The 27,656-nt window shown below is 41.0% G+C and overlaps 1 protein-coding gene across 4 annotated transcripts in view; it reads right to left on the bottom strand.

The window, feature by feature from the left end:
* The window catches only part of MPP6 (membrane palmitoylated protein 6), a 56,727-nt gene extending 29,095 nt beyond the window's left edge, over nucleotides 1–27,632 (bottom strand). Inside the window, exon 1 of one of the 4 annotated variants that reach the window (XM_035316272.1) lies at nucleotides 27,498–27,632. Coding sequence is in view for 2 of the 4 variants with exons in the window: in XM_035316268.1 (XP_035172159.1) it covers nucleotides 1,195–1,243 (49 nt within the window). In the remaining 2 variants the exon portion in view is untranslated. Of the gene's footprint in view, nucleotides 1–761; nucleotides 827–1,194; nucleotides 1,284–27,497 lie in introns of those variants that run through there. The other 3 variants (XM_035316271.1, XM_035316268.1, XM_035316269.1) reach the window with 3 other exon arrangements.
* Between the last annotated feature and the right edge of the window lie 24 nt (nucleotides 27,633–27,656).

Raw genomic sequence — 27,656 nt, 5'->3', positions numbered from 1 at the left:
TCTGGCTGTTCTTTCTCCCAAGTGGAACTGACTTTTCAGCAATCAAATCATCTTACGTGCCACATTTTAACCACAGCACTGAATGTCAGAAGACTTCATTTTTTAATAATTTTAACCATACTTCTCGCTTGCAAAGTGAGTCCTCTGTGAAACCGTGAGTAGGAAGGAAAATGACACATCATGCTTTCAGACTTTGAAGCAATACTGCTTCTACTTTTTAAATAGACAAAGTTCTGTTAGCGATCACACGTTGCATAAAGTCACCAAACCAAATAGTTGAATAAAAATATAATACCACTAAGTATCTTTTTTTTTTTTTTTTTTAAACCAGCTATAAGGTAAAGCAAAAATTTTGTGTGAGAGAAAAATTTTAAGAGGCTTCAAAAGAGATTTTGCAGCTGTTGCCTGGTACCGTAACAGAACAATGTTTATATGGTTAACTCTTTGCTACTTCATATTCACCTGGCAAAAATAAATAAAAGAAAATAAAAAATCTGACCACAATCAAATGTTGTTTCGCCAAAAGTCATCAACAGCATCTTCTAACAGGAATTATGTTATTTTTTTATTTTAAAAAAGGCAATAGCACATGGAGACGCAGACAACCTTTTTGTGATGGACTAGACTAAGCACTTCAATCTCACTTTTAAAATTATTATGCAAGTCATGGACCAGCTTCAAATGTAGTTCCCAGTCAATGTGAAATGCTAATATTTGCTCACATGTAAAAACAGCTTTGAAAGTTTAAGCAATATATTTACCTACATATATATGCCTTTGATCTTCATACATGTATTTTCAAGCAATTTGATTTCCCCACAGACAGTTTTACTGGGGAAAGAGGAAGAAAGGGAAATGCACTTTGATAAACGTGTGATAGATACTCTTTTTACATATCTACTCAACAGCCCCTTGTTTATTCATTTCTAGGAAAAAGTCTTCCTAAACTACCACCAGCAGGAGATACGTTGTCTCCAGGTTTAATTATAAAGCTCTTTCAGAGCAATGTAAATATACACAGAATTTCAAGTAGCAGTATTAACTGACACTTGAGTTCTTTCAGAAAAGTATCTTCTCTTTGGAGCAGCAGGGATGAAAACTGAAGATGTAAATACTCACAAAGGGAAGTTTCACTTAAAAGATCTGGTCCCACTCAGAAAGAAATGGAACTAAGGAGTTTAGAGATCATCATACCTAAGTGTCCTCTCAAACACTGCCTTTTGAGCCTCCCATCTCTTCTCATCTGGTAAATCTGCCCTTGAAATGTTGATACAGGTTTCTCGCTGGAGGAGGCAGAGGGAAAAACATGAGCAAAACTTAAATGTAAGTCAGGCATGTGAGAACTAAGAACTACAGCGAACAAACACATAGCCTGGTAAACCGCCAAACTGCATAAGCCCGGTTCTTAGGAGTGCTTTGGTGCCCAATAGAAAGGAATCGTCTGCTTTTCCTTCAGGGGAAATACCCACTGGCTGTCTCGCCTCTCTCATCCCAGCTTTTAGAACAAAACTGGTGAGAACATCCTAACTTTGAGATCTATTCAATTTACCACATTCTTCCTCCAAAGATGAGCTTTTATCTATATCTATCTATCTATCTATTCCGAGACATATCTATATATATTCCAAGACCCACCTGGGTAAAACTTTTAAATTCTCATCACAACAAAGGATTTGCTTCTGTGAGGACAACAGGTAATAAGTATAGTTAGCAAAACCAACTAGGGATACAGACATTACAAGAAACACACCTTGACAACAGCCTCCAGACAGAGCAGTAGGAACTGAGCAGCAGAAATGGGCTTTCAGCTGAGACTAAGTGTTGAAATAAAGGGACTCTTAGGGAAAAGTGACAACAGAACCGAGTTTGAGACAAGAATCCTAAGAGGAAATGAGATTACACTCTCCACTCCAAGCCCCTGGCTTGGTAACAGGGAACACACCCACGCATACAACTGATTTCCACAGTCAATTTTCACCGAACATCTTCATAACCATAGAAGGATGAAAGCCTCGAGCAAGACTCAGCAGGAAAGTACTACTCTGCTGTGTACACGCACCGAACGATTTAATCCTGCTACGCATACGACTCCACACTCAGAGCAGCCAGGTCGCCATTTGAACCCCGTATCAGAAAGGGAAAGGCAGATGTGGGGGGAAGGCATGCTAGTTGATCTTTGTAGCTATCACTGGGCATCCTGAGGCATAACAATACAAAAATCCCACTTACGAATGTGAAATTTACTAACCAGAATTCACTCCTCCTAAATTCGCATATAGCTCTTCAGATAGCCAAAGAAGGATGTTTCAAAGGTTTAATCTACATACTGTACCGTACAGTGGTGAATTCAGATCAGATAGAGGTAAAATATGCTATGACAGACTCTTCTCTTCTGGTGTTTGTAGCAAAGGCAGGTTTTCAACAAGCTCTCAACTATGATTCTTCCATCAAATTTGTTTTTTTTTTTCAGTGCCTAATTCTTGTCTAGATTAATTCTATGTAGAGGAAAGAGGAAGCATACATTTAAATAAATTTTCCAGATTTGCAGACAGAAGACAAATGTCTCACTCACGGGGGGAAATGAAAGCTTTCTGGAGTGAATATTTTACACAGATTTTTTTAGCTTAATTTCATTTTATTATTCTCCAAGCTTACAAACGAACAGGGAACTAAAAGCAAACTATGTATAATATACTGAAATAAACTTACGCATATTTATTTTCACAACCTACTGATTCTTACAGGGTGGCATGGTGAATACTCAAGGACCATTGGTGAGGCTGTTGCTTCACACAAAATCTAGAAAGGTAGATTAAAAACTTGTCTCATACACAAACTTTGGGACCAAGTTCTTATGTGACTGAAAGCCTTTTCAAGGTGGAAATATCTAAAAGTTTCACGGGACACCCAATATGCACAGACAAAAGAAAATTTGAATTGTAGCTCATACAGCCTTTAATCAGTGACAGCTGTCTCCATTTCTTCCATTGGTACTCATGGTTTTAAAGAAATGGATTTATGTTTTAAGACACTGCAGGCATAAAAAAAATAAAAGTTATTTCAAATTGGCCACTTCTCACTCCAGTTACAAATCCAAACATTTTTTGCAGCCTACACTTGAGAGAAGGAATACCTATGAACCAATTACCAGTTGGATCTAGTACAAACAAGAGTTCATTCACTACCAGACTACTCGCTAAGAATACATGAAACATTGACAAAGCCCTCTGTTTCCAGTTAGTTTCAGAAGCCAGGACAAAGTAAAAATCTCTGGGAAAGCACTGTGCAGTGAGCACATACAGTATTATGGTTGCATTGCCACAGCCAGCTGAGTTCACCAAGCAGAGACCACATTTACAAGTGCCTCCAGATGAGCTATAAAAATGCAGTACAACTGCAGTTTAGTCCCTCTGCCACGCACAGATTAGTTGCATAATCCCACACAAAGTATGCCTGCGTTGTTTGCTGGAGTTAGGTACAGTGATCCTTGAGCTCTCAAGCACCCATGAACATCTCCATCACCAGGAGGCTTCGTCCAGGCTTTCTGACAGATAACTGCCAAGCAGGGAGCACTGGGCTGGTGCAGCTACAGTCCTATTGAAAACCAACTTAAGTATTTCTGGCCTGCACTCCACTGGAACATCCTGGAGGCACCTTTTTTAACAGGACCCTGTCCTCATTCAGTGAGTAGAGTGAACCTACTCTCCAAACACAGTCAGGTTGCTTCATGAAGGAAGCTGCTGGCTGCAGCGCGCATACCTCATTGACTGCCGAATCAGAGAAATGAAGAGCACACATGGCCGTGAATTAGGAAAAGAAAGAACAGTCTAAACTGATAAGACTCAATGCTCCTCTGGAGATTCAAATTCTGCTCACTGAATTTTTGCATGTTGAAAAGAAATGACAAATTATTAAAATGATTTTTTTTACTTCATTTTCTCCACATCTTCTGACAAGCCGAGATCGAGCTATTTTAGCATAACTATAAATAGACACTCAAGCAGTCCATACCCTTATCAAACCCAGCCCAAGCACATCTTACTTGCTCATTTTTTGTCATGACTCTTCAGGTCACAAACATTACCAGGGAAAAGCAAACATTTCCCCATCCTAAATACTACAGCTCTACTTCTTTCAGGTTAATCAGTTTATCTACAAAATCAAGAAGTGCAAATTTTTTGATGAACAGATGGACCTCACAGTTGCATCTCTTGGATAGAAAAGGACTATTAAAAAAAAATTCAGTAAAGATAAAAAGGGAACAAAGAATCACACTTCCAAAAAGAACTGAATTAAAATATTTTTTATTTGCGGAGAAATATCATGACCAACAATAAGATCTTGCCAACAGACGCACAGAAATGCAGTGTTGAGGAAACTGTAAAGAAACAGTCTCAATCGTAAAGTACAAAGGCAAACAGCTTAACCTGAAGCTCACTAAGGTTGATGCTTAGAAGACAAGCCCATACAGGTGTTTAAAATAAACAAACTTTGGCAGTATTTGTTAGAGAAAGACTTCAGGCACAGAGGGACCGGGAAGGCACGTAGGCATACACACACACGTATACACTGAGTAAGTCTTTTCTGACAGATAAAAGCATCTCATGCAATGGTTTGTATTGTATAAGTCTAACCCCACAGCTGAAGGTCCTCTGCAGCAAATAAACGCTATCAAGTCAGAAACCCACATGGTGATTCCTTTATTATAAGCGGAGCCACCTAATGAATTTGTGTCTTCATTATGGCATGCGTGCAACACTGGAAGCGGCTGGAGGGCTTAGGATGCATTCTGAAAGGTTCAGGAGATCCAATTATGTAAAAGGAGAATTCACTTTTCCATTTTTCTGCTTAAATAGCTTTCAAGCTGCAGTACAAGATGTAGTATTTTCTAGTGAATCACAACATACACAACTGCTTAAGAATTATCAGTTAAAACAAATTATAACTAACAAGTAAATTAACCAATTAACCACTACCCTCTAAGACCAAATGCCTAACCAGTTCTTTTCCCACCTGGCTGTCCATCCAGACTGCAACATCTGTATGTATGCATGAGGACTTTGTAAAGACTGTGTTGAAAGCCTTGCTAAAATCAAGATAAATGTTTGCCCCTTGTCCACAAATCCAGTCATTTTATGTTGTAAATTGCTATAGAGCAATTAACTAGATCATACTGTCCAGACTTTATTTTCCAGTGCAAACTTACTGATCTGGCAGTAGAAACTGTGATTAAATTAACAGGAAAAGCTGCATGCTACCATCAAGCAAAACACAACTCATTCTTATCCCTTCAGAAACCATACATCATCTGTTGCACATATTACAGACAGTAGCACAAATTCCTATTGGAGGCAGATCACATGGGTGGAACCCCAGAGGTCAATCTACCATCTTCATTAAGGACTGGGATGTTGGGGCGGAGTGCACCTTCAGCAAGTTCACAGATGACACAAAACTGGGATGAGTGGTTGACATACCAAAGGGTTGTGCTGACATTCAGACCAACCTCAGCAGGGCGGAGAAATGGGCTGATGGGAACCTCATGAAGTTCAACAAGGGGAAATGCAAAGTCCTGCACCTGAAAAAGGAGCAGCCCCAGACACTGGTATACTCCAGAGCTGCCCATCTGCCAAGAAGGACCTGTGGATCCAGGTGGGACAGCACACTGAAGATGCGCCAGCAAAGTGCCATTGCAGCAAAGAAGATTAACAGTATTCAGGGCTGCATTAGCAAGGCTGTTGCCAGCAGGCTGAGGGAGGTGATCCTTCCCCTTGGCTCAGCACTGGTGAGGCCACACCTGGAGTGCTGTGTCCAGTTCTGGGCTGCCCAATACAAGAAGGGCTTGGGCACACTGGAGAGAGTCCAGTGAGGTGCCATGAAGATGATGAAGGGACTGGAGCATCTCTCCTATGAGGAAAGAAAAAGCTGGGACTCTTCAGCCTAAAGAGAAGGCTCGGGGGAATCTTAACCCAGCTGGATTCAGTCCTGGACAGCTGCTGGAGCAGGGGATTAGACCAGACCCTTCCAGATTCAACAGTTCCCTAATTTTGTAATGACTTTCCACCCAGATGGAAAGCTATGCTCTTTCATACCACGTAAATATTACCTTTAAACAAAGACTGGTAAGCCTTATTGTTAACTATACCGAAAAATGGAAATCTCTTTCTGTGATATGCAGCCCCAGTTTAAACCCACGAACACCCTCAGCTCATTTACAGATGCCTGTGTTTCTGGAGGGCATCTCAGGTGACACTGAAAAAGCTATGCTGTCACCAGTGGGTTTAAGCTAAATATAAGAATTTTCACAGCATTAAAGTAAACAAAAAAAGCAGACCTATTCCACCACATGACTAATTTATGAAATACTAAATTGCTAACGTGCTATTTAACAGCTTCTGAATACTGTAAATAAATTTACTTCTGCAATTTCTGAGATTATACATTGCTATGAATATATAAAGCTTTTGCTCTAGCTGAATATTCATCACTATTTGTGTTAATCTTCCTATAGGGTAGTACTAAGAAAGGAGGCAAGTTTTGAAATTGCTTCCATTTCTCCTCTAAATTTTATATTATAGAGCTACAAGAAGGCATAGCTTAAAGGAAACCACTAAAAAAAGTAATCCAGAAATCTAAATGTGTTTGAGGAAGTGGAGGACAGTGGAAGGAAAAGGAGCTATTCCATATCTCTGAAAGCCTCTACCTATAGTCCAGAGAAGCAGGACAACATATATAAAAGCTTCCATTGCAGGAAAAAAATAAAGCGTTCCAATATGCCAGAAGCTAAAAACTCTGTCTTGTGCCTCAAATTACAGCTGCATTTGAAATAAAATGTAGAAAGATTTTAATGCAAAAGCTTCAGTCACCATACAACACAATCTACAGTGGGTAAAAGCAAGTCAACTGAAAGATTTAACAAAAGGCTGAAATAAATTATTTCATTTTTTATAAGTGTTCTTACTTGGCAGCTGCAGATTTTAGGCAAGTGTGTACTGATGTCACACAAAGACTAGTGTGATTTAAATGAAAACTAGCATATGTCCAAGAACAAAGTTCGGTTTTGGTGATCAAAGAACATATTCCCTTCATGCTTTAACTGTTTTAGTACCTCAGACACTAACGGATATTTTTAACTTTTTTTTTTTTTTTTTTAAATGAAGACAAAAAGCATTCTAAGATACAACTTTGTACCCAAAGTTCCAGTAGATATTCAATAAATTTCAGACAGGCATCCTGCGCTCCTCTCTTCGCTGATACAACAGGCTGAACTTATTCTACCACACCAATCATCTTCCCTGGTATTTTGCAAGAAGCAGATGGATGAAGAAATGTGTATTCTCTGCAGTCACATCCACAGGCAGCTAATGCCAGTATTTATAGTTTAAAACGTCAGCATTCCAGATGCAGCAAAATAGCATATCTTTTGCAGTATGCTTTTCCTTTGTATTTTAACTTTTCAGCTCTAATATGTACCCTTTCTGAATCAAAGCTTTTTGCCTCTGTATTTATGTCACAGAACTGGCTGACAAAATACTAACACCACAAGTAAAAACTAGTAAAAACTACTACACGTAACAAAAAATAAATGATTCAGTTTTCTGTACCATTTTTCTCTGTGGAATAGTTCAGGTGAAGACATGCAGAACCATCTATCACGTTGACATCCTAGCTTTATCCCAATTCTGACTGGGAATTGGGAATCAGTGAAGAGATCTTCCTAAATCAGATTCCTTCTTCACGTAAATTTTAAATTTAGGCCTAAAGAAAAATAGCGAACAGTCTTCCAAAGGAAAAGACCACTTTGGGTGTGTTACATGCTTTTAGCTTGTCAGTTTCCAGTCAACACTGTCATAGTGGGTAAAGGTGAGCTGTGAGCTGCAAGTTCTGCCCCATTTCTAAGAGCAGACACACCAGCAGCTTAAGTTTTGTTATCAATACACACAGCAAGTATTTGCACTTTCATTTAGGCACACTACATAGGCATATTTCCAAAGGAGGAAGCTAAAACTCACACACTCTGTAAGGTGCTCTCTTGACGATGTGAATGTCGAGGTTCAGAACAGTATTTGTGTCGTGCTAGTTTGTAACGCACTTTGGGTCTGTCTGCAAACAAGATGAGGTAGCTTTTAGAATATAAAATTAGGTACTCTATGCATAGGAAAGTAACCGCCTTGTGTGCACCTGTACAAGTAGCAGCACTCTTCCAGTCCCAGCACCTCCAGAGGGTCTCACGAGGAACCCGATCACGAGGAACCACATCCCATTGGCTTCCCTGGAGGCTATATCTCAGGGGTCCGTGGGTGCTTCTGCCTGAAGGCACCTGAGCACTCCCGTCACTCAAGAAGGACATAAACTTGAGTGCTGGCTTAATCTTGGTTATATGAAATTTAGCTTAAACTGTTGTGCTTCCTATTCTTAATTTTATTTATAGCTATGAAATAATGCTTCAGCTTTCATTCCTCTAATGTAAATGAGCAATTTTCTCCTCTTCTGTGTAATAAGGAAAGAAGCAAGCCTTGCATAATTCCTCTTTACCCATTCCAGTCTGCACTTTCTTCCAGCACGGACAGTCTGAATTGTGCAAAGTACACCAGACAGAAGTCTCAGGATTGCCTTGCACAACACTGTTAGTATTTTTTTCCCTGCTAATATAGAACAATGATGTGATATATGGTTTTACTCACAGTTACCTTATGCTGTCAGCTCAATCCACTGGTCTGACACACAATACTACAAAAGATCACTTTGAACCTCTGTCTCCTCCAAACCTTAATTTGTAGTTCAACTGCCCTTTTTCTTAAGTGCAAAACACTACGTGTATAGTTGTCCCACGGCTGTTACTCTAGGCTTCAAATCAGTTTCTTCACACTTTTTTTGGATCTTCTCTTGCTTCTGTGCCAGCTCTTAGACAAGGAACTTCACCAGAAACAGTCTTTCATCCAGATACTGCTGCTGCTTTTAACGCTGCCAGCTGCTACAGATTGAAGGTGAAGCAGGAGACACTAAGGCATGCTAACAAGACTTTTATGACAAAAGGTTTTGCTATTCAGTGACGTAAAACTGTATTAACACATTCTTAGACTTATTTCATAGCAACAGCAGAATGTTTTTAAAAGTAAAAACACAGCACTTCCAAAAACTAATTGTCCCATCACAATGCAGCCACTCCAAGATCTACCCCTATGCCCTTTTAATACAACACACCCATATAATGACACTTCATGCATGCCCTGCTGCAGCTTTATGTTATTGTGAAGTATTAGTTGAATTATCACTTCTAACCTAAAACACATTTTATGTTCTATTGCAGATGCTGGAAAAGCATTTGGAAATTGCTCAAATTCATAAAAAAAATAGCATACAGTCAGAAACAAGCACAAAATAAAGCCCTTTAGAAAAGAGTCTGACCATTTACTACCTTTGTTATATGATGACACTTGTTTACTCTAGGTAAAGCCTTACCTACAAACACAAACAAACAAATTTTTCTAGAGCATGCTTCTGGAAGGTTCTGAAAATGTTAGTGATGTTTTGAATAGAAAATGACTTTTCCAAATTTGTTTGCAGAACAACATTGCTGACATTTTTTAAATGGCAAAAAACACCATGTAAAACCTTTTGCACCTTAATACAGAAATGGCAAAACATGATGGCATGTTAAATGCTTACTTGACCTGGATTACTGCCCAAGACACATCTGTCATTTGAAAAACACACTTCCTCAGTAAGCCTGTCCTAAACTTTTCTTTTAATTAAATGCAGTCATGACTTGCACAATTACCTATTCATTATTCTCAACAGTTATCTTCCTTCAGTCCTATGAAGTGTATGTTCAAGAACCCTGCAGAAGGAATAAAAAGATCACCTTGACACTCAGGGAACTGAATAATTCCATAGATTAAGGCACACTGCTTTTAGTCTCGTGTTTCATCTCCCAGACTGCTTCCCCACAGTACACTGTCAGAATTTATTTAGGATCACAAATGCTTAATTACAAGTGGGAAATTCAATTTCAGTTTCAGAATATCTGTGTACCACAATGAAAGAAAGGTTATTTTTAGCGGTCTTGGGACAGCTTACATTAAGAACTACATTTTTAAGAAAGTTACTACTTTGAATGTTCACCACCTTTTTCACTTTTAAGTCATTTTGCAACTTACTGCTGTGAACACTGAAAGACAATTTTCTGCATGTTATAGGGTGGACGCAGACACAGGAGCTGCAAAAAGTACCTTCAAAACAGTGTTATGCACTTGTACCTGTGATGCATACTGACAAGTCTGACATTTTGCACCCTATTTCCTCAGAATACCAAGTTTGGCTTCATCATGAACTTCTGGATTTTCAGTCATGTACTTGGTCATCCTAACCGATGCAAAAAAGAGAAAACTTTTAAGTGAAGGCTTACAGTGAATAACTTGTGACTGAATAGTTAGCAGTTTTCTAATTACACAATGAGTTTTAAATGCCTTTCCATGCAACTAACTCTTCCTTTGGCAAGTGGGATACCAGATGACAGAAGCTTGAGGACATAACTGACACGTCAGAGTAGTAGAAGGGTTGCAGTAAATGACAGGGAAATAAAGTATATTTCATGCTCAGAAACATAATAATCAGCTTTCTACATAAAACAAAAATCTTGCTTCCAACAACTATTGATGGCTTCACTCCCTATGCCCAAAGAATGTACTTAAATTAAGTATGAAGTACAGCTTACTGCCAGAAGACTGAGAAGTTGGAAACATATTATATGCCCAGATGTAATCTGCTGCTATTGTATCAAGCCCACACCAGTCCACATGAAAGTATGCAGAGCCTAGTTAAGTCCTGCAGTGGAAGGCAGTCACCTCACTTCAGTTTATTCCTCTTCTTTGATAGCAGTAACCATTCAAGTTCTTGCTTCCAGTCACCCACATTACAGAAATCACTCCCTCAATTACTGTAGCACAAGCCAAGTTGTGCACATCTTCAGTTCATTTACTTTCCTTTTTCAAAAGGAAGTTCTGGCAAATGAAGAGAGAGCTGAACTTTCCTTCTTGGACTGTTCGCACCACTGCAAAAATTAATCAAAGAACACAGTCTATTTAAGTTACTTTCCTAGACAGGTAAATAACTAATACATGAAAGCAGAAACGTTTAAAACTACAACTTTTACTTATATATCATGATGTCTTTTATAACACGCTTTTTTATAAAAATTGAGGCCACGATCAAGTTGTTTTCCTGAGCTTATCTGAAACATGAGAAAGCCTACAGAGGGGAAAAATAATAAAACAGGAACTTTAGGATCATTTATTTCTAGACTCCAAGCTGCAGTTGTCGTTTCTTATGAGCGGTTCATTCATATCCTCCTTGCATGCTAACTCTCTTCAATCCCATTCACAGTGAAGTAGTAAAAGCCACAGACTCTCTTGGCTTTGACCTAAATCCTTTGTTCACTTCTTCCTGTTTCTAAGGGGTCTCAGAGAAGGGAGGTAGAAAGAAAGACAAGAGGAAGATGTTAGTACGCGCAGTACCTCACTGAGGGATGAACCCCATTCGTTTTTTTGACACTGGAATCTCTCAGATTTGCCCAAGTTTCTAGGCCCTGTGACTTGGCTATCAGCAGTCAAAATTACTTCAAATGTAACTCCACCAACAGAAAAGAAGTGGAGAGGACTCTCAAAATAGCCTATTAAAGTCCTCCCAAGTAAAATCAGCAACAGCAGGTTAGGAACTGTGATTCTTCTGCATCCCCAACCTTGGCATCCCGCTGCAACAGATAAATAATTTCATGTTTTGGCTTTTCTACAAGAAGGTTTTCTGAAGTCAGGGTCTTGACCTGGAAAAGAGTAATTGCTTTGCCAGTGTCTTCAGCACAGCAGTTAAGAGGACTGTCTCATCACACTAAATGACTTCTCAGAGCAGTCAGTCCCATCCACAGTAGTTGCTGCTTATTATACTCCCCATTAAATTCCTCTTTACCAGAAGTGTATTGGGCCTGAGAGATATATAAAAAGAGAGCAATGTACCCTCCTATGGATAAATTGGTTCTTTGGACAGAACTGCCTTTAAGACTGTGAAATAATTTAACATGAAGTTATCCTCAAGTTCCTGAGTGAACTTAAGGGCAATGATATCTTTTTCCATAATGCTAAGATACCCAACATTTTCTGGGTGTTACGAGGTCAAAAAAACATTCATAACTTTCATAGCTACTGGCAACAGAGAAAATAAATACTACTTCGGCCAACAGGTCACACAGCACATACAAGGTAGTAAGAATCAAATAGATGAAGTAGTCATTGGCTTGTGCAAACTCTGCATTGAAGCTAAACACCCACGTTCTTTCCCAGCATTTTGAAAGGTCTGAAATAAAACCTAGCATAAAAGATAATCCATTTTCAGAAAGTGCAATTTCCTGTTTGGTTGTTTTTGTTGGTTGCTGGTTTTTTTGGACATCTCCCCCTAGCCCCAAGTTATATTTCTTTGATTTTCCACTACATAGGTCCTGGACACATACCCAGAATCCAAATGGTTCTGCTTTGACTTTTCGGATGTCCTGTCTTGTTAGCATGGCCCCCAGCATACCTACACACATATCGCTACCCACACAGTGCAAGAACAAGGCTCACATTCAGGACAGAAACTGGTTGGCTGCCCCTCCTCAAAAAGCAGCCTGAGCTTGCACTTCTCTTAACTAACAGATTGGGATAGCTCAGCTACGAGCATATTACACAGCAGCTACGTGCACATGCAAAGCTGTACAGAAGCATGATGGACCTTAGCTTGCTTTTTGGCTCAGCTGGGAGGGGAAAAATAGCTTGAGGAAACAGACGTAAAATAAACTACGTGCAGATGGACTGCCAGAACACCTGTCCCTGGACAGATCCAATGGCAAAGCAACAAGGGCACAAGCTCAGCTGCCCATTCATGCCAGGCAACCACTCACTGGATTTACTGGTCCACGTAGCAGCAGTCTGCACAGAGGGATCCATTAGAAGGGCCAGATCATCACACTGAAACTCCTTTTGGAATATTCAGTTTAGAGAAATATCAAGCAGTAATTTTTATTTAGTATTTAGCATAGCACACTGTATGGGATTTTTTTCCCATTAATATCATTTTCATAAAGCAAGCTTACTGATGGCATCAAGGATTTCTCCACAGAAACTAGCCATTGTAGCAAAACGTAGTGACACTTGATTCCACAAGAAGGAATCTGTGTTCAGTGACTAAAGCAGCTGAAACATGAAAGAAGCTTTCTTGACTGCAGAAATGCTGGCAGAGTGTCTGTATTTCTAAACATGCTGTCAGGATTTAAACACCGCATCACTTGTCAGCATAAGTTTTCAGGCCCAGAGAAGCCAACTTTCACACAGAAGAAATCAACATTTTCCTTTTAACAGCAGAGAGACTGGTCTGAAAAGAGCTCCTGTCAGCAGTTGTCCAAAAATAAGCCAAGTCTCTGTATTTAGAACTAAATTTCTCAATTTCATTAGTAGCTTCCTGTCCAGCACAATGGACATCAAGGGCTATGAAGGAAAAAGATACAATCAAGCATGCACCACATCAGCTTGGCATAGGATTAAATTATGGCTGAACGGGTTGAGAATTAAAAAGCCTGGAGAATATTTTAACAGATTGTAATTACTTGAAACTCACAATGCAATTACTTAAATTTCACATATGCTCAGAACTGTGATTTTTTTTTGCGTACGCTAAATAGAATCATAGAATCATACATAAAGGTTGGAAAAGACCTCCAAGTTCATCTGGTCCAACCATTCATTGCATACTGAACAAGTTCAAGCCCAGTACACCAAGGTGCACTGTAGTCCCCTGCATCATGTGCCTGTTACACATTTTTTTGCTGTGACAGTACCTGTAAACCCATACTTGGGCTCCATAGAACTGCTCTTCACCTACAATACACACATATACTGGACCACAAGAGAAAGAAGTGTAGGAAGCAAATGGACATGCAGACATCCAAACATAAGATTGGGCACTTCACATTTTCAGATTTTCACTATCAGCAATAAATGGAGTTTGATACCAATGGATTTTACACCTCATTAAACACATGAGGTGTCCGTCTTCTCTGATCCTACAGGTAGTGAGTTCAAATAAAATTAAGCAGTATCAAATCCACCAACTTCCTCAGGATAAACAACATCCTGAATTACCCACAGTTGAATCTAGAATGCTAACAGCAAAGCTAATGCAGCACAGTGTCCTATGATCTTTGAGGAAGGGAAACAGATCCCAGGGAAGTAACATACATAAAAGCACCCAAACCAAGTTTTAGAGATACATTACTTCTGACACCCAGTACAAAGATACCTCTAACAGAAGGGCTGGCTGATTTTCATCTTTTGAAGGTTTTATTGGATAATACTTTTGGGAGGGGTGGGAAACGCCTCAATTCAGAATCATCTTAGCGTCATTTCTGCAAACAGTCTAGCACTGAAAGAGTGCTTTCACTGTGCTGGAAGGGGCAGTGCTCAAATGGGAGTGCTGCCTGCTCCACCTGCCTTCATGTATACAGCCTGGCACTTCTGTCTGAAACATGACATTATGCTGGCTGCTCAGGTTCCCACGAGCTGAGTAGGTTCAACTTGCCACCCGTACTGTCATTTCAGACTACTGTCTCAAAAAAGTTCTTTCTTTTCGTAGACAAAAAGTAAACAATATTAAAGCGAAGCGGGATTCACATTGGAGGCATGTTTTCTTGCTGAAGTATTATTGAAAAGACTGTATGTTCAGCTGCAAGCAGATCAGTAGTCCCAATGACTTCAAAGTTAAGGTATCCACTAAAGTTGTTTTGGGGAATTACTACAGAGAAAAAGAGAAAAAAGGAAAGAAGTGACATACTTGAATGAAAGATTCATTCTGAGGTTTATCATCAGATCCGCTGAAAAGAAGCTGACAATAGGTATTTGCCTATATTTAAGTACAAAGTGTGAAATGTCACACAGTATAACTCTTGATTAGCCCTCTTTGTGAACAAAGGTCATTCTTACTCATAATATGTTCAATAAAGTGTTTTCAACTATCCTTCCATTCACTGCCTATTTATGTTCACCCAAGAAAACACTCCTCCTGTTTTCTAAGTACACCCAAATGCTTAAAAACAGAGCGGAAACTAAAATCAAAATGGCTTCTTAGCTGCATTAAGAGGATGAGTAGTTTGATTAAAAACAATTTGTGCTATAGACATTTAGAGATCTGCCCAACACGTTTAAACTCTGCTTTAAAAGATGGCCAGTGTCTACAGTCCTGATGACTCTTCACTTGTTGCCTCTCTTCATCCAGTTAACTCACTCAGAAGCTGCCAATGAACTCTAAAAACTGTGCAATAGAAGCTTTAGCAGGACTCCAATTTTGATCAGAGATAACCATGTATAGGAACTCGAGATAATACTACCTGAATTTTATTATGCATTCAACATCTTCAAATGCATGAGAGTGGTTCTGGGCATCATTTGAAGAGACAGTATTCAATCTACAGCTAGCAAGAATTTTTACTACTTCCCCCTCCCCATTTCTATACAAGAAGTACATGCACGCTACACTTGATCTCAATTTTCTTCCCAGAGATTTGCTTCCTCACCAAGAGAAAAAGTCACCTCTAGTCAGTCCTTACTTTCAAGATATCAGAAGATCAGATTATAGCTATTTTTGAGAATGGAAGTTAGATATAACATTGTCACTTCTCTCAGCAAGAAGTGCCCATAGTTAGGGGAAGACCTGCCCTCCTAGTACAACCTGGGATTAAAAAAAAAAAAAAAAGGTTGGCCTATTTTTTTCTGAGCTCAGCTGTTGCATTTTTTCTTAAAAAAAAGACTATTTGTTTTCCATTTGTTTTTCCCAACACAATCAAAATCCCAAGAACAAAGAGAACCTCAATAAGCCTAATCAAGTTCTTGGTAATATAACTGCTCTTACCTTTATACACTCACCAACTTATGTCAAGGCTGAGAACTTGTGTATTCCAGTTATCCCAAACCAGAGATTCGCCAGTGACTATATTTCTTGTTCAAAGCTAAGAAGAAAGTCACCTTGGAAAAATATTTTTAATAATTTATTGGGGCACTGCTTCTTTATCACCCCTTGAACTGATTGATGAAGGGATCAAACACAAGAACCTTGATTTTTGCCAACAAGTGTGAAAAGATGAAATACTGAAAAGCAAAGAGGAAAGAGCCCTTTACATCTCCCTGGGTCACTGTCATCACATTTCCCACAGGTAGCACAATTTCTATAGCTCTGTGCCTCTGTTCTGTGCAGCAACCACCGCTTGGGTTCTAAGATCTTGTATCAAGCTGACCTCACTGTCCAAAATACATCTCCTACTCACCTTTAACGCAAGATAGTCTAAAGACCTGACTCCATCCTTCTCACCTGCATGAGAGGACTAAACCACGAACCTACCAATAATGTATTTCCTGGTATTTTAAGAGTCACTGTGTATTACCATAAACATGGAAGTGTTTTCCAAATAATACTGATTATAGCAAACTTGAAGAATGACTGAAGTGAGTGAAAGATGAGCCAGTTGCTACAGTTTGCTGCCAGTTCTGAGTCTAGATATAGGACAATGTAAAGAGGGAAGAATGTTTTTAATTTAAAACATAGCACTGTTTCCTTATAATCTACACGTTTCAACAGATTGGTTGAAAATCTGTTTCCAAGCACAGTACTGTCAGTCTGACTTGAAGGAGTATTTCTATTGCTAATCTAGCAGTGTCCCCTTCAGCTTCAGATGTCCACCAGCTATCAGCACAGTGGCTCACAGGATTCTCTGATCAACCAACCCCAAATCCAAACTATTAGAATGTTCATTTAACCCCATCCCATCACATTGCACCGTTTGTGTCTACTAGAACACCACACTGATGGTACAGGAGAGCCTGTAATGACACACTGAGATATTAGCCAGGGCTTGGTCACCTTACACAGGATGCCTGCGTGGAAGATGGGATCAGAAGAAAGATGTCCCACAGCAACAGACAAATTTCTGGAAAGCATGTAAATATGCAAACAGGCACACAGTCTCCAGCTCTTGGAGGTTAAACTTCTTTCTGCTGTTCCATCTGGACACACCATTAGGCAGAATGCAGCAATGGCCCAAAAAAAAAAAGTAAATAAATCTGTGAAGCATCCTGGTTAGTCTGACACACTTCCTAAGCTACGTATATGGGTAATCATTAGTCTGCTGCAAACTCACCTCCAGCTCTATTATCAAAACAGGAGCCAGCACTGGCTCAATCCTCATAGCAGGCTACAAAGATACACATATCACATCTCACTTATCAAGCACTCCAGAGAAAATCCATATCAATTATTTAAACAAACTAAAGAGTAATCCAGTCCAAGGATAAGAGTTTCTCATGTTTAGTCAAACAGATCTCCAGTGCACAACCGTAGTTTACATATGCATACCAGTCCATGAAGTTGAGACTAGTTTTGCAATGGAAGCATCATGTAAAAGTACACAATATGAATCACATAAACCTCATCTAATTCAGAAAGGCTTCAATTTAAACATTACCTGGACTCTGGAAGATTACTTGGGGAAAACGTCATATATGCTTACCTTTTTTTTTCTTTTCTTTTTTTTTTTTTTTTTTTTTTTTACTTTCGTACACAGCTAATGGATGGCAGGCTTTTCATTTATACACAAACATTCTGTTTTTATATATACACACATGTATACACACATTCTTAACATACATATATATAAATACCAGACTTCATAAAAATATCTCTCCATATACACAGTGTTTTTATATGTACATAGGCACATACACAAAGAAAAATACAAAATACACATTTTAAAAGAGTATTTAATGGCCGGCCTGCCTGCCTCAACCTGTTAATCAGAACAGCCCCCTTCAGTTCAGAGGGGTAACACCTCAACACTGAGCAGCATCACCTTAAGCAGGAGAGAGGTCTCAGTGCAGGGTCTGTCTTGAGTGCAATGATAAGGAATAGGAATCTTTTTCTCACAGGCAGCCATACCCACAGCTGCTTACCCATGGGTGGTATTTTAAAACATCCTCTTGGATTTATACTTGCTACTCAGTAACTTACTAAAACGTGCAGAATGAATGGCAAAATGTGATGTCTTTTTTGCCCACTAGGTGGACTTTCTCCCTGGAAACTTTCAGTCTCGTGCCTTTAGCATTATCAGTCTTTCTGCTTTCTCAGTTTTCAATCCCCTCCATGAAACAATCAGATTTGAAAGCTGTTCATGTGCAGCTCCAGAGCAATTACAAAAGATGTTATTTGAGTTGTGAACCATGATATGCTTCTTTATCTGGAAGCTGAATTTCAGGCTATCCAGACACTACATGTTCTGGTCCCAGCTCCTTCTTAGCAAGGGACATGGACATCCAGAATAAATGTGCTATGGCTTCTATCTTCTTGAAAACCTACTCAGAAATAATGTTAATAGGAGCTCCTGGTAGATTCTGAATGCTTTGGAAATACTGAAAATAGGATATGGAGTTAGATGGACCTTTTGATCTGACCCAGTGAAAAGTCTTATTGTTTGAAAACCTTACCTTATTAAGGAGTACCCAAATACTTTCAGGTTTGTAATGGAATCAAGTGTTACATAGCTTGGCTGCAGGATTTCATTGACAGTGCACGCATAACCAGTTTTATACGTTAATGTTGCATTTAACACATTTTTTGCATTAGCATTTAATGTTCCTGCACAGTGAGACCAGATGCCAACTACAGAATTAAGATGAACTGCTTCTACATCTATTCAACGCAAGCAGGAAGTCACGTCCTCAGACCTGAGAACACCAAAGATTTCCTTCTCCCTATTTCAAAACAGTGCTGTATTCTCAAACAAGGAGGTTCGCTTACATATTCATCTTTGTAGATTTCTCTGATCTGGTGGTTAAGTGCATGGCTACTTCTGAAACCAATTAAAGTCCAGTAGAAACAGGCCATTTATATAAAAGCATTGGACTCTGGAATCAGTGTCCCATCACAGTTTACAACCACCTATTCAAAGAATTGCCCTTCTTGCTGAAGTTCATGAAGAAAAATGAGAAAAGCATTGTCTTGACTGTAGTATCTCCTAAGACTTACTCTGCTTATTAAGTAAATGTTTCCAGTATTTGCAAATTAAGAAGCACTACTACTGAGTCTAAGTGAATATAACATAAGCTCCAGGAGCAGTCAAAATATCTACTGGGCGGAAAAGTTACAGGTTAAAAAAAAAACACTGAAATGTAACCTTTCAAATGTAAGTATCCTTAGCTATACCAGTCTAGTAATAAGAAAGAGTGGAAAGCATCAAAAGTGATCTGAATTTTGAAGTAATTACAGAAAAATAAAACTCGATGTATTAAACACCCTGAGGGGAAAAAAAAAAAAAAAAATTAATTCAAACTAGTCTATGGCTGTCCAGAGAGATTACCTTCTGGAAGTACAGTAATTACATTTGTAAAGTAAAATCACTTACGCCTGGGGTGGGGAGGCCCAAGGGATTTTTTTTTTTTTTAATTTGAAATGTCTGAAAGTTTCATAATGATTTGAAGACTGAGAGAATAATTCTGTATACAAAAGTACACATTCTGAGTAATGGCCTCTTTTGGTGGTGGTAATCAGGTATGTGTAACTGGCAACAAACACTGCAGAACACCAGATGTCAAGTAGGAATGGACATACAGTCCCACTTACCACAGAGTGACCAGGCATTCTAGGCTAAGGAGCAGTGTTTGGGGAATGTCTTGCAAAAGTACTTCTTGCCAAATTTGTAAGTAGACTCATCCTTTCAATTCCAAAGAAAAACTCCTACTGGTTTCGCTGAAAGTTTCTCTACAGGGTTTTGTCAGTACCTTACAAATGAGATTACTTTAAAACAAATAAAAGCAGTATGTTCTTATGAGCTCTAGGTTGCTTAATAGTCCACATAAAGTGTTTTAATCCGACATATCCAGCAAGACCAAACAACACCATTCCAACAGTCCCACCGTGACACAAAACTGTCCCAAAACAGTTTTGGTGCCTTTACAGAGGAACAAGATGTATGGTCAACCAAGGCCTAACTTTGTGTCTTGTCTACAAAACAAAAGAACTTTGCTAGATACCAGAAGCTCAATTTTTGAATAGTTAGAAAGAAGCCATGTGAAACAATACCAAAGGCTTTGAATCGGGTACGAAGCATCTACTTCCCTTGGAAATTTCACGTGACTTAAGACCTTCCACTTTGTGAGTCCAGCTGCTGAATGATCAGCCCTTTGCTTTTCCATTCCCCATTCATTAGTGCCTTCTGAAGACCTCCATTCCACAGATTTACTGTTGCTTACAGCTTTCCTGAACTGCAATAGCATGGGGTCTGACTGAGGACTGCACAGTGAAGTTGGTAAGAGCTACACACTTGCTCTGCTGCTGTTTAGTTAGGCTGTGCTGCTTCCAGAGCTATCTGCCAAGATTTGGCAGTTAAATGTGCACCCTTCAATTCAGAGCTGATAAATTCCCTTCAACAGTAAGCTCACATGCTTCCAGGAAACAGCAAAACAAAAAAGGTTCCAGCAAACGGACCGCAGTGACTTCCCGAGCAACTGACTGTGCAAATGGGAGACTCTTTTTTTGATTCGTTTATGAGGCCGGGACTTCGTGCAGCACAAATTTTGGCTACGGCAGGTTATTTCAATGTGTGCAGCTCACTCGCAGAGCCGGGAGCTCCGCACAGCCGCTAGAGGGAGCGGGCTCGCCGCGTTTCCACCCGCAAACCGGAGCAGCTTTTCTCCCTGCTCTCGAACTTCATGCTGAGAACTTTAAATAAGCCAACCACCACCTTTCCGGATCTCTCAGCACCCTAAATCTCTAGCCTTCTCACCGCCGTTTGCACGTCCAGTTGCTCTCCCATTCCAGTCGCTAAGGCTGCTAAAGATGCCTTGATCCCTAAGACCTGTAACTTGGGAGAGATCTTTTTCCTATGTAATTAGGTGCAAACATTAAGAGGCAATACAGCTGCCAGTTCAGTGCTCTCCTACACCTTTCCTAACGTTTCTTCTAGTGCTTTCATTGCCTGTTCTCGAAACTGCCCAGCCATTGCTCCCTCTTTGCAAGGGCAACAAGGAGTGGACGTGATCCCTGCAGGCAGCAGCAGGGTGAGGGTGCTCATCCACCAGTCAGAGCAGCTCAAGTACAATCATTATCTCTTCTGACCAGAACAGATATTACACAAGTGCTGAGTGAAATACACTAACAGTGGCTACCAGTTTATCTTGCTTCCCTAAAGATAGCGCCTCCAATTTAGTCCATCTTACCACCATTGAGCCAAGACACCTATGAGATGATCACACAGCTAATGTCAGAAAATAAGATGGACAACTTCTCACACAACAGCTTCATGCCAAAGCTGACCATCTGCAGCAAATTGGCCACCCTGGAGGAAGCTAGGAAAGAACAAAAGAAAAATTACAGATTCGGGCCCAATATCGCCAGCACCAGCACTGACCAAATCAAGCACTGCTCACCCCAGACTGCTCTGGCTTACCAAATCTAGCATAAGCAGCAAAACTGTACCAATAGATCGGTGAAGAGCACTAAGTATCTGCATGATTTGCAGTCAAATGACTGCCTTCCAGTCATTCACTCTATAAGCATTAAGTTTCAATTAACAGTTTCTCCCGGCCAGCCTGTTCTTTACCAATGAATGCAGAAATTGAACTTTCAATTGTTAATTACACATCTCCCGCACTTCTACTGACGCCAAAAAATGCAAGTGTAGACGTAAAAAGCAGTGACTACAGTTAACTTAACAGCAGCCAAGTAATTTCTGTCTACCAATGCTATACTTTGCTACAGCGCAGCAGTTTGCAATGCTGTAAGCCAGAATTGCTCAGAGAGGTGAAAGAAACTTTTCACCAATTTCATTCACTTGACTGCAGCTTGTCTTCCCAGTTTTAGAACTTCTGCTGTATAAGCACTTGCATCTTGCCAAAAAGACTTCTGTAAACTTCAACAGTGGATCAGGAAAGGCATGGGGAGGAATTTTAATAAGAAGATATGTAAAGGCTGACTTACCAATTGGCCCATTGACTTGTGAAAAAAAAAAAAAAAAAACAAAGCAATGTCACATAAAAAGTCATTGAGATGCTTTATATACAGCATATACAAAACCTCTCACGTCATAGTTGCATGCATATCTCCAAACATAACACTGGTAACAAACATTGAATCATTTAAAAAAAAAAACGAACAATGAAAGGAAGAAAGTAATAACAGTTAGAATGGCTGACACATTTTTCTTTCATTCCCCTAGAGATTTATTTGAGTGCTCCCCCACACTGTGTTATTAGCCCTAAGAAAACCCTTTACCCTATCTGTTTACCTCAGTCTATTTACCCTCAATCTACTTTCCTCTATCCTGTTTAGGTATTTAAAGCGGTATCACTTTAACTTTTCATTAATGCACATTTGACCAGTGGGTGGAGATAAAGCTTTAATTAGAAAGCTAAAAACAAACTATTTCAATAGCTACTCTTACTATAGAAGCAATACTTGAATGCCAACACTATCTCAGCAAAGAGGCTTAAACGAACTGATCTGAAAAGGAAAAGTAAAGCCATTTTTCTTACCTCCTAATTTTCATTATTTTAACAGTATTTTGACAACACATTTGGAATCAAAAAGTGAAGGCTGAAGTTGTTTGAAATCAACAGTTGTGTCTCCACCTGCTGGAAAAGTGAATTTAGCTGAAATACTGATCCTTTAATTTGGTTTTGCAAAAGCCGTAAGAGTAATGTATTAGTGTAATATGCAAAGAACTGGTTCCTTCATTTTCCCCAAAGAGTCTGTGAAAATTACCGACTTTTCCCTCATGTGAGCATGGATTTTTGAGGTTCATATTCTGAAATGTCTGCTTGTCAGCATGCAAAACTAGTCAATACATTTAAAATAGCAGGTCCAAGTAATTTCGTAAATAACATTTGTTGCCAATAAATCTGAAAAGCCATCCAATTTCACTATCTTACTAATTTCCACCGTACTTTCATGAGACCTGGACACTAACACTGGAATGAGTTCTTTAGATAATCGACATGGGCAAACCCACCGAACAGTTGCTAATATCAAGTATTCTCAATATATAACACTTGTTTGTTTTGTTTATAAACCAAAGAGATCTTGGAAATAATTAAACATGAAGTAAAGGAAGAGAAAGTTCCATTTACAAATTTTTATTATTTAACACAAGTTGTAAATTTACTCACTATCATTTTAAAGACACTAATCAACCCAAAATAGGAATGTAAATGCTTTGGTAAGGATAAGCACCTCTCCCAACCTCTCTTTTTTTGCCTCCATTATTCTTGCAAGAATGACATCAGACATAATTAAATAATTCAGGCTTGCTTTATTCTGAAAAAAGGCAATTTTTAAGCCACAGAATAGCATATTCACATCACTATGCCTCGTTAATCTCTCTGCAAAGGGCAACAGTTTGCTCTAGTATAACCTGAGAGCAACTGCAGATGGTTAGTAATAATGACCAGGAAATCAAAGACAATCTTACACGCGATCTAAACTTCTCCCCCTACAACTGAACCTGAACCATTACACTGACATTCTGTTGAACTCGGATTGTAAACACTTTATTCACAACTGTACAGAGCTAGCCAAAAACACCTACTGGTCCAGCTATTTGACACTGCCTTCTCCTAGCTTGCACACACACAACTGAAATCTTAGATCAGCTGTGAGCTCTGGAACCATCATTGTGTATTACTCGTTCTGTGACATAAAAGTCACGCCGACACCTTAATGGCCATGAAAACAAACCATTACATTCCTCTTAGTGTTTGTGGCCTGCACATCTGTACTTCTGCCTGCCTCTCATGTGCAAGCCTGAAGGAAACTCCCTGTTTGCCCGGTACCCTTTGTGAGATTCTTCTGTTGCAGAGGACACTAAAACCACTTTCCCCTAACACACTTGCTCTTAATCCTATGATTGTATCCTACACGCTTCGACACAAATGACCCAGTTGTAGGATATTTCTAAGAAGTTCATTTTTTTTACCACATGTACAAGGCCAAACCCATTCCAGTTTGCCATAGCACTGAGTTTATAGATCACATACTGTGTGCTGCATCCCACTACAGTAACCTGTTTTGCCTGTTAAGAAGGGCTTCTCCCCACACCTCACCTCCTCTATTGGCTCCCATTTCCACAAAAGAGAAACAGGAACATCTCATTCAAGGTCGACTCAAAAAAAAAAAAAAAAAAAAGAGTGGCAAAAAGCAAGTTCAGGTGTATGTAGTGTTGAGAACCCATCTCTCCACCCTATCGTACGCCTTCTGCAGCAAATGCTCTCTCCTCATTTACTAGCACGATCAGTCAATTCCCTCAAACCAGGACGAGTCAATTTTTATCCATCTTTACCTTAAACACAGAACACAAGAGACAATACCATTTAAACCTGTGTGAATGTGTTATCCATTACCACAACCCCAAACGCATACCTGCCTCTGAAGTAGAAGGAACCCCCCCCCTTTTCTACAGCATAAAGAAAGCTTCACTGGTCTGCAGATCAGTGTTCTGCACAGCGTACCAGGGGGCACTCACAAGAGCCTTCAGTCACATCAAGTCAGAACTTGAACTCACTCAGAGCTGCAGCACAGAGCAAGGTTTTAAAGGACACAAAACTTTTTCTAAAACTGCACTAAAACTGTAAGTAATTTCTACAAATAAACATCTAGAAAAACAGTGTGATTCAGGGACTGAGTCACTGTATGAGTAGACTCATACTGAAGGCTCTTTTGCCTGTCATTATGGTACTACAAAGTTTTCCCCGTATCACTGACCCTTCTTTCTACGCATTGAAATACCCAACACAAGGACCCAATCTCAAGCTGGAGCTTGATTCTGATCGAAAAAGATGAGTTTTTGAGGACAATGCTCAATCACATCCTTAAAAGCTCAAAATAAAGCCTGCCAAATTATTTGGTAGGTTATTTGCTTTTCCTGCTTTTGCTGTGGTTAAACATCAACTAAAATTGCCAAAAGTAGTAAGTTAGATTCTCTAGATTTCTGTTCCTTTTTTATCTCCCCGAGGTGTATGCTTTAAATGAGAACCATCCTAAAAGTTGTGTTCTTTTCTTTTGTTTTGGAGATTCATGCTCTCTGTCGGAGCTCTTTCATATCAGCTAGGCACGCTTTCACTACTTACTTCATTATTTCTATTTTACCTAAAAAATCCATATGTGATTACACCACGATTTAAGCGCACCACTTCCATTATTTGTGTAAAGAGAAAAAAGCAATGAGAGGTAGTTCAAGAAAGGTCCAATTGCACATATGTTGCAACAGCTTTTCAATCATTTTGGAGACTTCTGGCATGCACAGTTAGCCCACTAATATAGCAGCAGAACAGACACCATTCCACATAGCTGCGATGGTATATCTGTCAATAATTTCCATATTAAGTAGCTCTTGACAAGACAGGCTGAAGCAGCAGTGATCCATAGGATATCAAACGCACGCAAGCACACAGAATTCAGAGAAGCTGAACGTACGCACTTTTGGGTCAGATGCTGAAGGTTCCGTAAAAAATAATGAGGAGAGCAGGAAAGTGTCTCATATAGGCAAGACAAGGAAATAGAAACCTAACAATGGTAGCAGCCTTAGGATGACACCATGCCTCGGTACTGCAGATTTTTCCAAAGCAATATGGATCTCAGGTAATCTATACAGTGCAATCCTTCAAGAACAAAATAAGGAGAGCGAGATCATCAATTCCAAACATTTCAAGGGAGGAAAGAGGAAATTAAAGATTTCTTCTGAGAAGTCGTTTAAAAATCACATTGCAATTAGCTCAAACCAGACTCCAATTGTCAGGATTGTGTTTATATGTGAATTTACTGCCTCTTCAAGAAGAATTTTGTGACAAACATTGCACGGACCAGTCACGTCGCAAAGTGTTAAAAGCCAACCACCTCAGCAGAAATAAAAGGAAACATTATGATGCTGCTGTCAACTCAACCAGCTTAACAGACACTAGCTGTTCAGAAGCAGTATGCTAAGATTTGTTCAAAGCCTCCTTTAGTCCGACAGCTATTTATAGCTGCCTAGCCTCTCTACAATTTCTCACAGTCCCTCCTCCTCCCAAAGCCAAGTCGGGGAAGTTTAATGGATGTAATCCCGGGCCTTGTGCCGCAAGATGGTCAGGAGCCCTGCAACTCTCCTCCAGCGATCCCCTGTGCAGTAAGACCAGGAATAATAATAAGAGAATGGTCTAACCTATGCGGGTGCCAAATGCACGAGATAAAGCTTATCTCTACTCCTTAGGAAGGAACTCATTTTTCCTCTGCCAGCACAGTGACAGTAACGAACCACATAAGCCTCAGAGCCGATGCAAAAGGTACCTTCCTCCTCGCCACAGAGAAGAGCCTAAGCCAACTGCCTTGAAAGCCAACGGAGAGGCTCTCCAAGTCAGCTCTGACCCCTGGGCAGCAGCAATGTCACCCGCGTGCCTCCCCGCTTCCATTTTAGCGTTACAGCTGTACCCCCCTCAAAGAGGCGAGGAGGCCGTCGGTTCTTTTTTGTTTTTCCCCGTGCAGTTTGCGGTTACCATCCGATATCCACCACCCAGCCGTGCATGTGCGCGTCTCCTCCGCAAAGCATCGCTCCAGACAGGTTCCCTTTCACCAGGATCTCCCCCGACAGCTCGGGCGCGTTTTCCTGCCGGCAGGGCACAACGCCACGGGCTGCACCCGGAGCCTGCCCTCCCTCCTCCATCCCGCAGCACCCGCACCCAGCCGGGGGGTGACAGCGCCGGGGGGGGAAACTCCGTGCCCTGCCCGCTCACAACCACGTTTTCTCCCCTTTCCCCGCTCGGAGGCAGACGGAAGGGGAGGGATGACTTCCTCGGGAGGAAAATAACCGGGGAAAGGCCGGGGGCAGAGATCAAGAGGGGAGGAATCATCCCCGAGGAGCGGGGATAATCCCCGAGGGGCACGGCGGGGCGGGGGGGGGGGAAAAGCCCCAAAGGGGGGGGGGGGGGAGGGAGGTAACCCCGGGGGGGGAGATAATCCGGGGGAGGGGGGGGGGAGAGATAATCCCGGGGAGGAAGGGGAGGGAGATCCGATAATCTCCAGGGGGAGAGAAAATACGGGCAGGGGGTGGGGAAGGGGGCGGGCGGGGGGATAAACCGGGGCGGCGGGTGAGGAGCGGGTCTCCCGGGGAGGAGGAGGAGGAAGAGGGGGGTCCATCCTCGCCCCGGGGGCAGCGATCCTTCTCCCCCAGCCCCGGCGCTGCCATGTTCGTGCCCTGCAGGCCCGCCCGCCGCCGCTACCTGCGGGAGGGAGGAGGGCAGGGCGGGCGGCTCTGCCCGCCTCACGCCTCACACACACACGGGGCTCCGCTCGGGCCGCCCGGCCGCGGGAGCCCGCCTCGCACCACCATTTCCCCGCCGGCACCGAGCCCTCCCCGCCCCCCTCACACACCGCACACACACCGCACGCCCCCCGGTACCGCAACTCACCGGCTCCCGCTCCCCGTCCCCTCCTCAGCGGGCTCCGCTACAGCCCCATGGGCGGGCTCGGCCCCGCGAGGCGCCGCTCGGCGGGGGCACAGCGCGAGCCTGAGGTGCCGCCGCCGCTGCCGCCGCCGCCGCTTCCCCCGCCGGCCCCGGCCCCGGCCC

Source organism: Oxyura jamaicensis, chromosome 2 (assembly GCF_011077185.1).
Source record: "Oxyura jamaicensis isolate SHBP4307 breed ruddy duck chromosome 2, BPBGC_Ojam_1.0, whole genome shotgun sequence".
Classification (NCBI taxonomy): domain Eukaryota; kingdom Metazoa; phylum Chordata; class Aves; order Anseriformes; family Anatidae; genus Oxyura; species Oxyura jamaicensis.
Note: the sequence above shows the minus strand (reverse complement) of the source record. Positions and strands in the feature narration are given on the sequence as shown.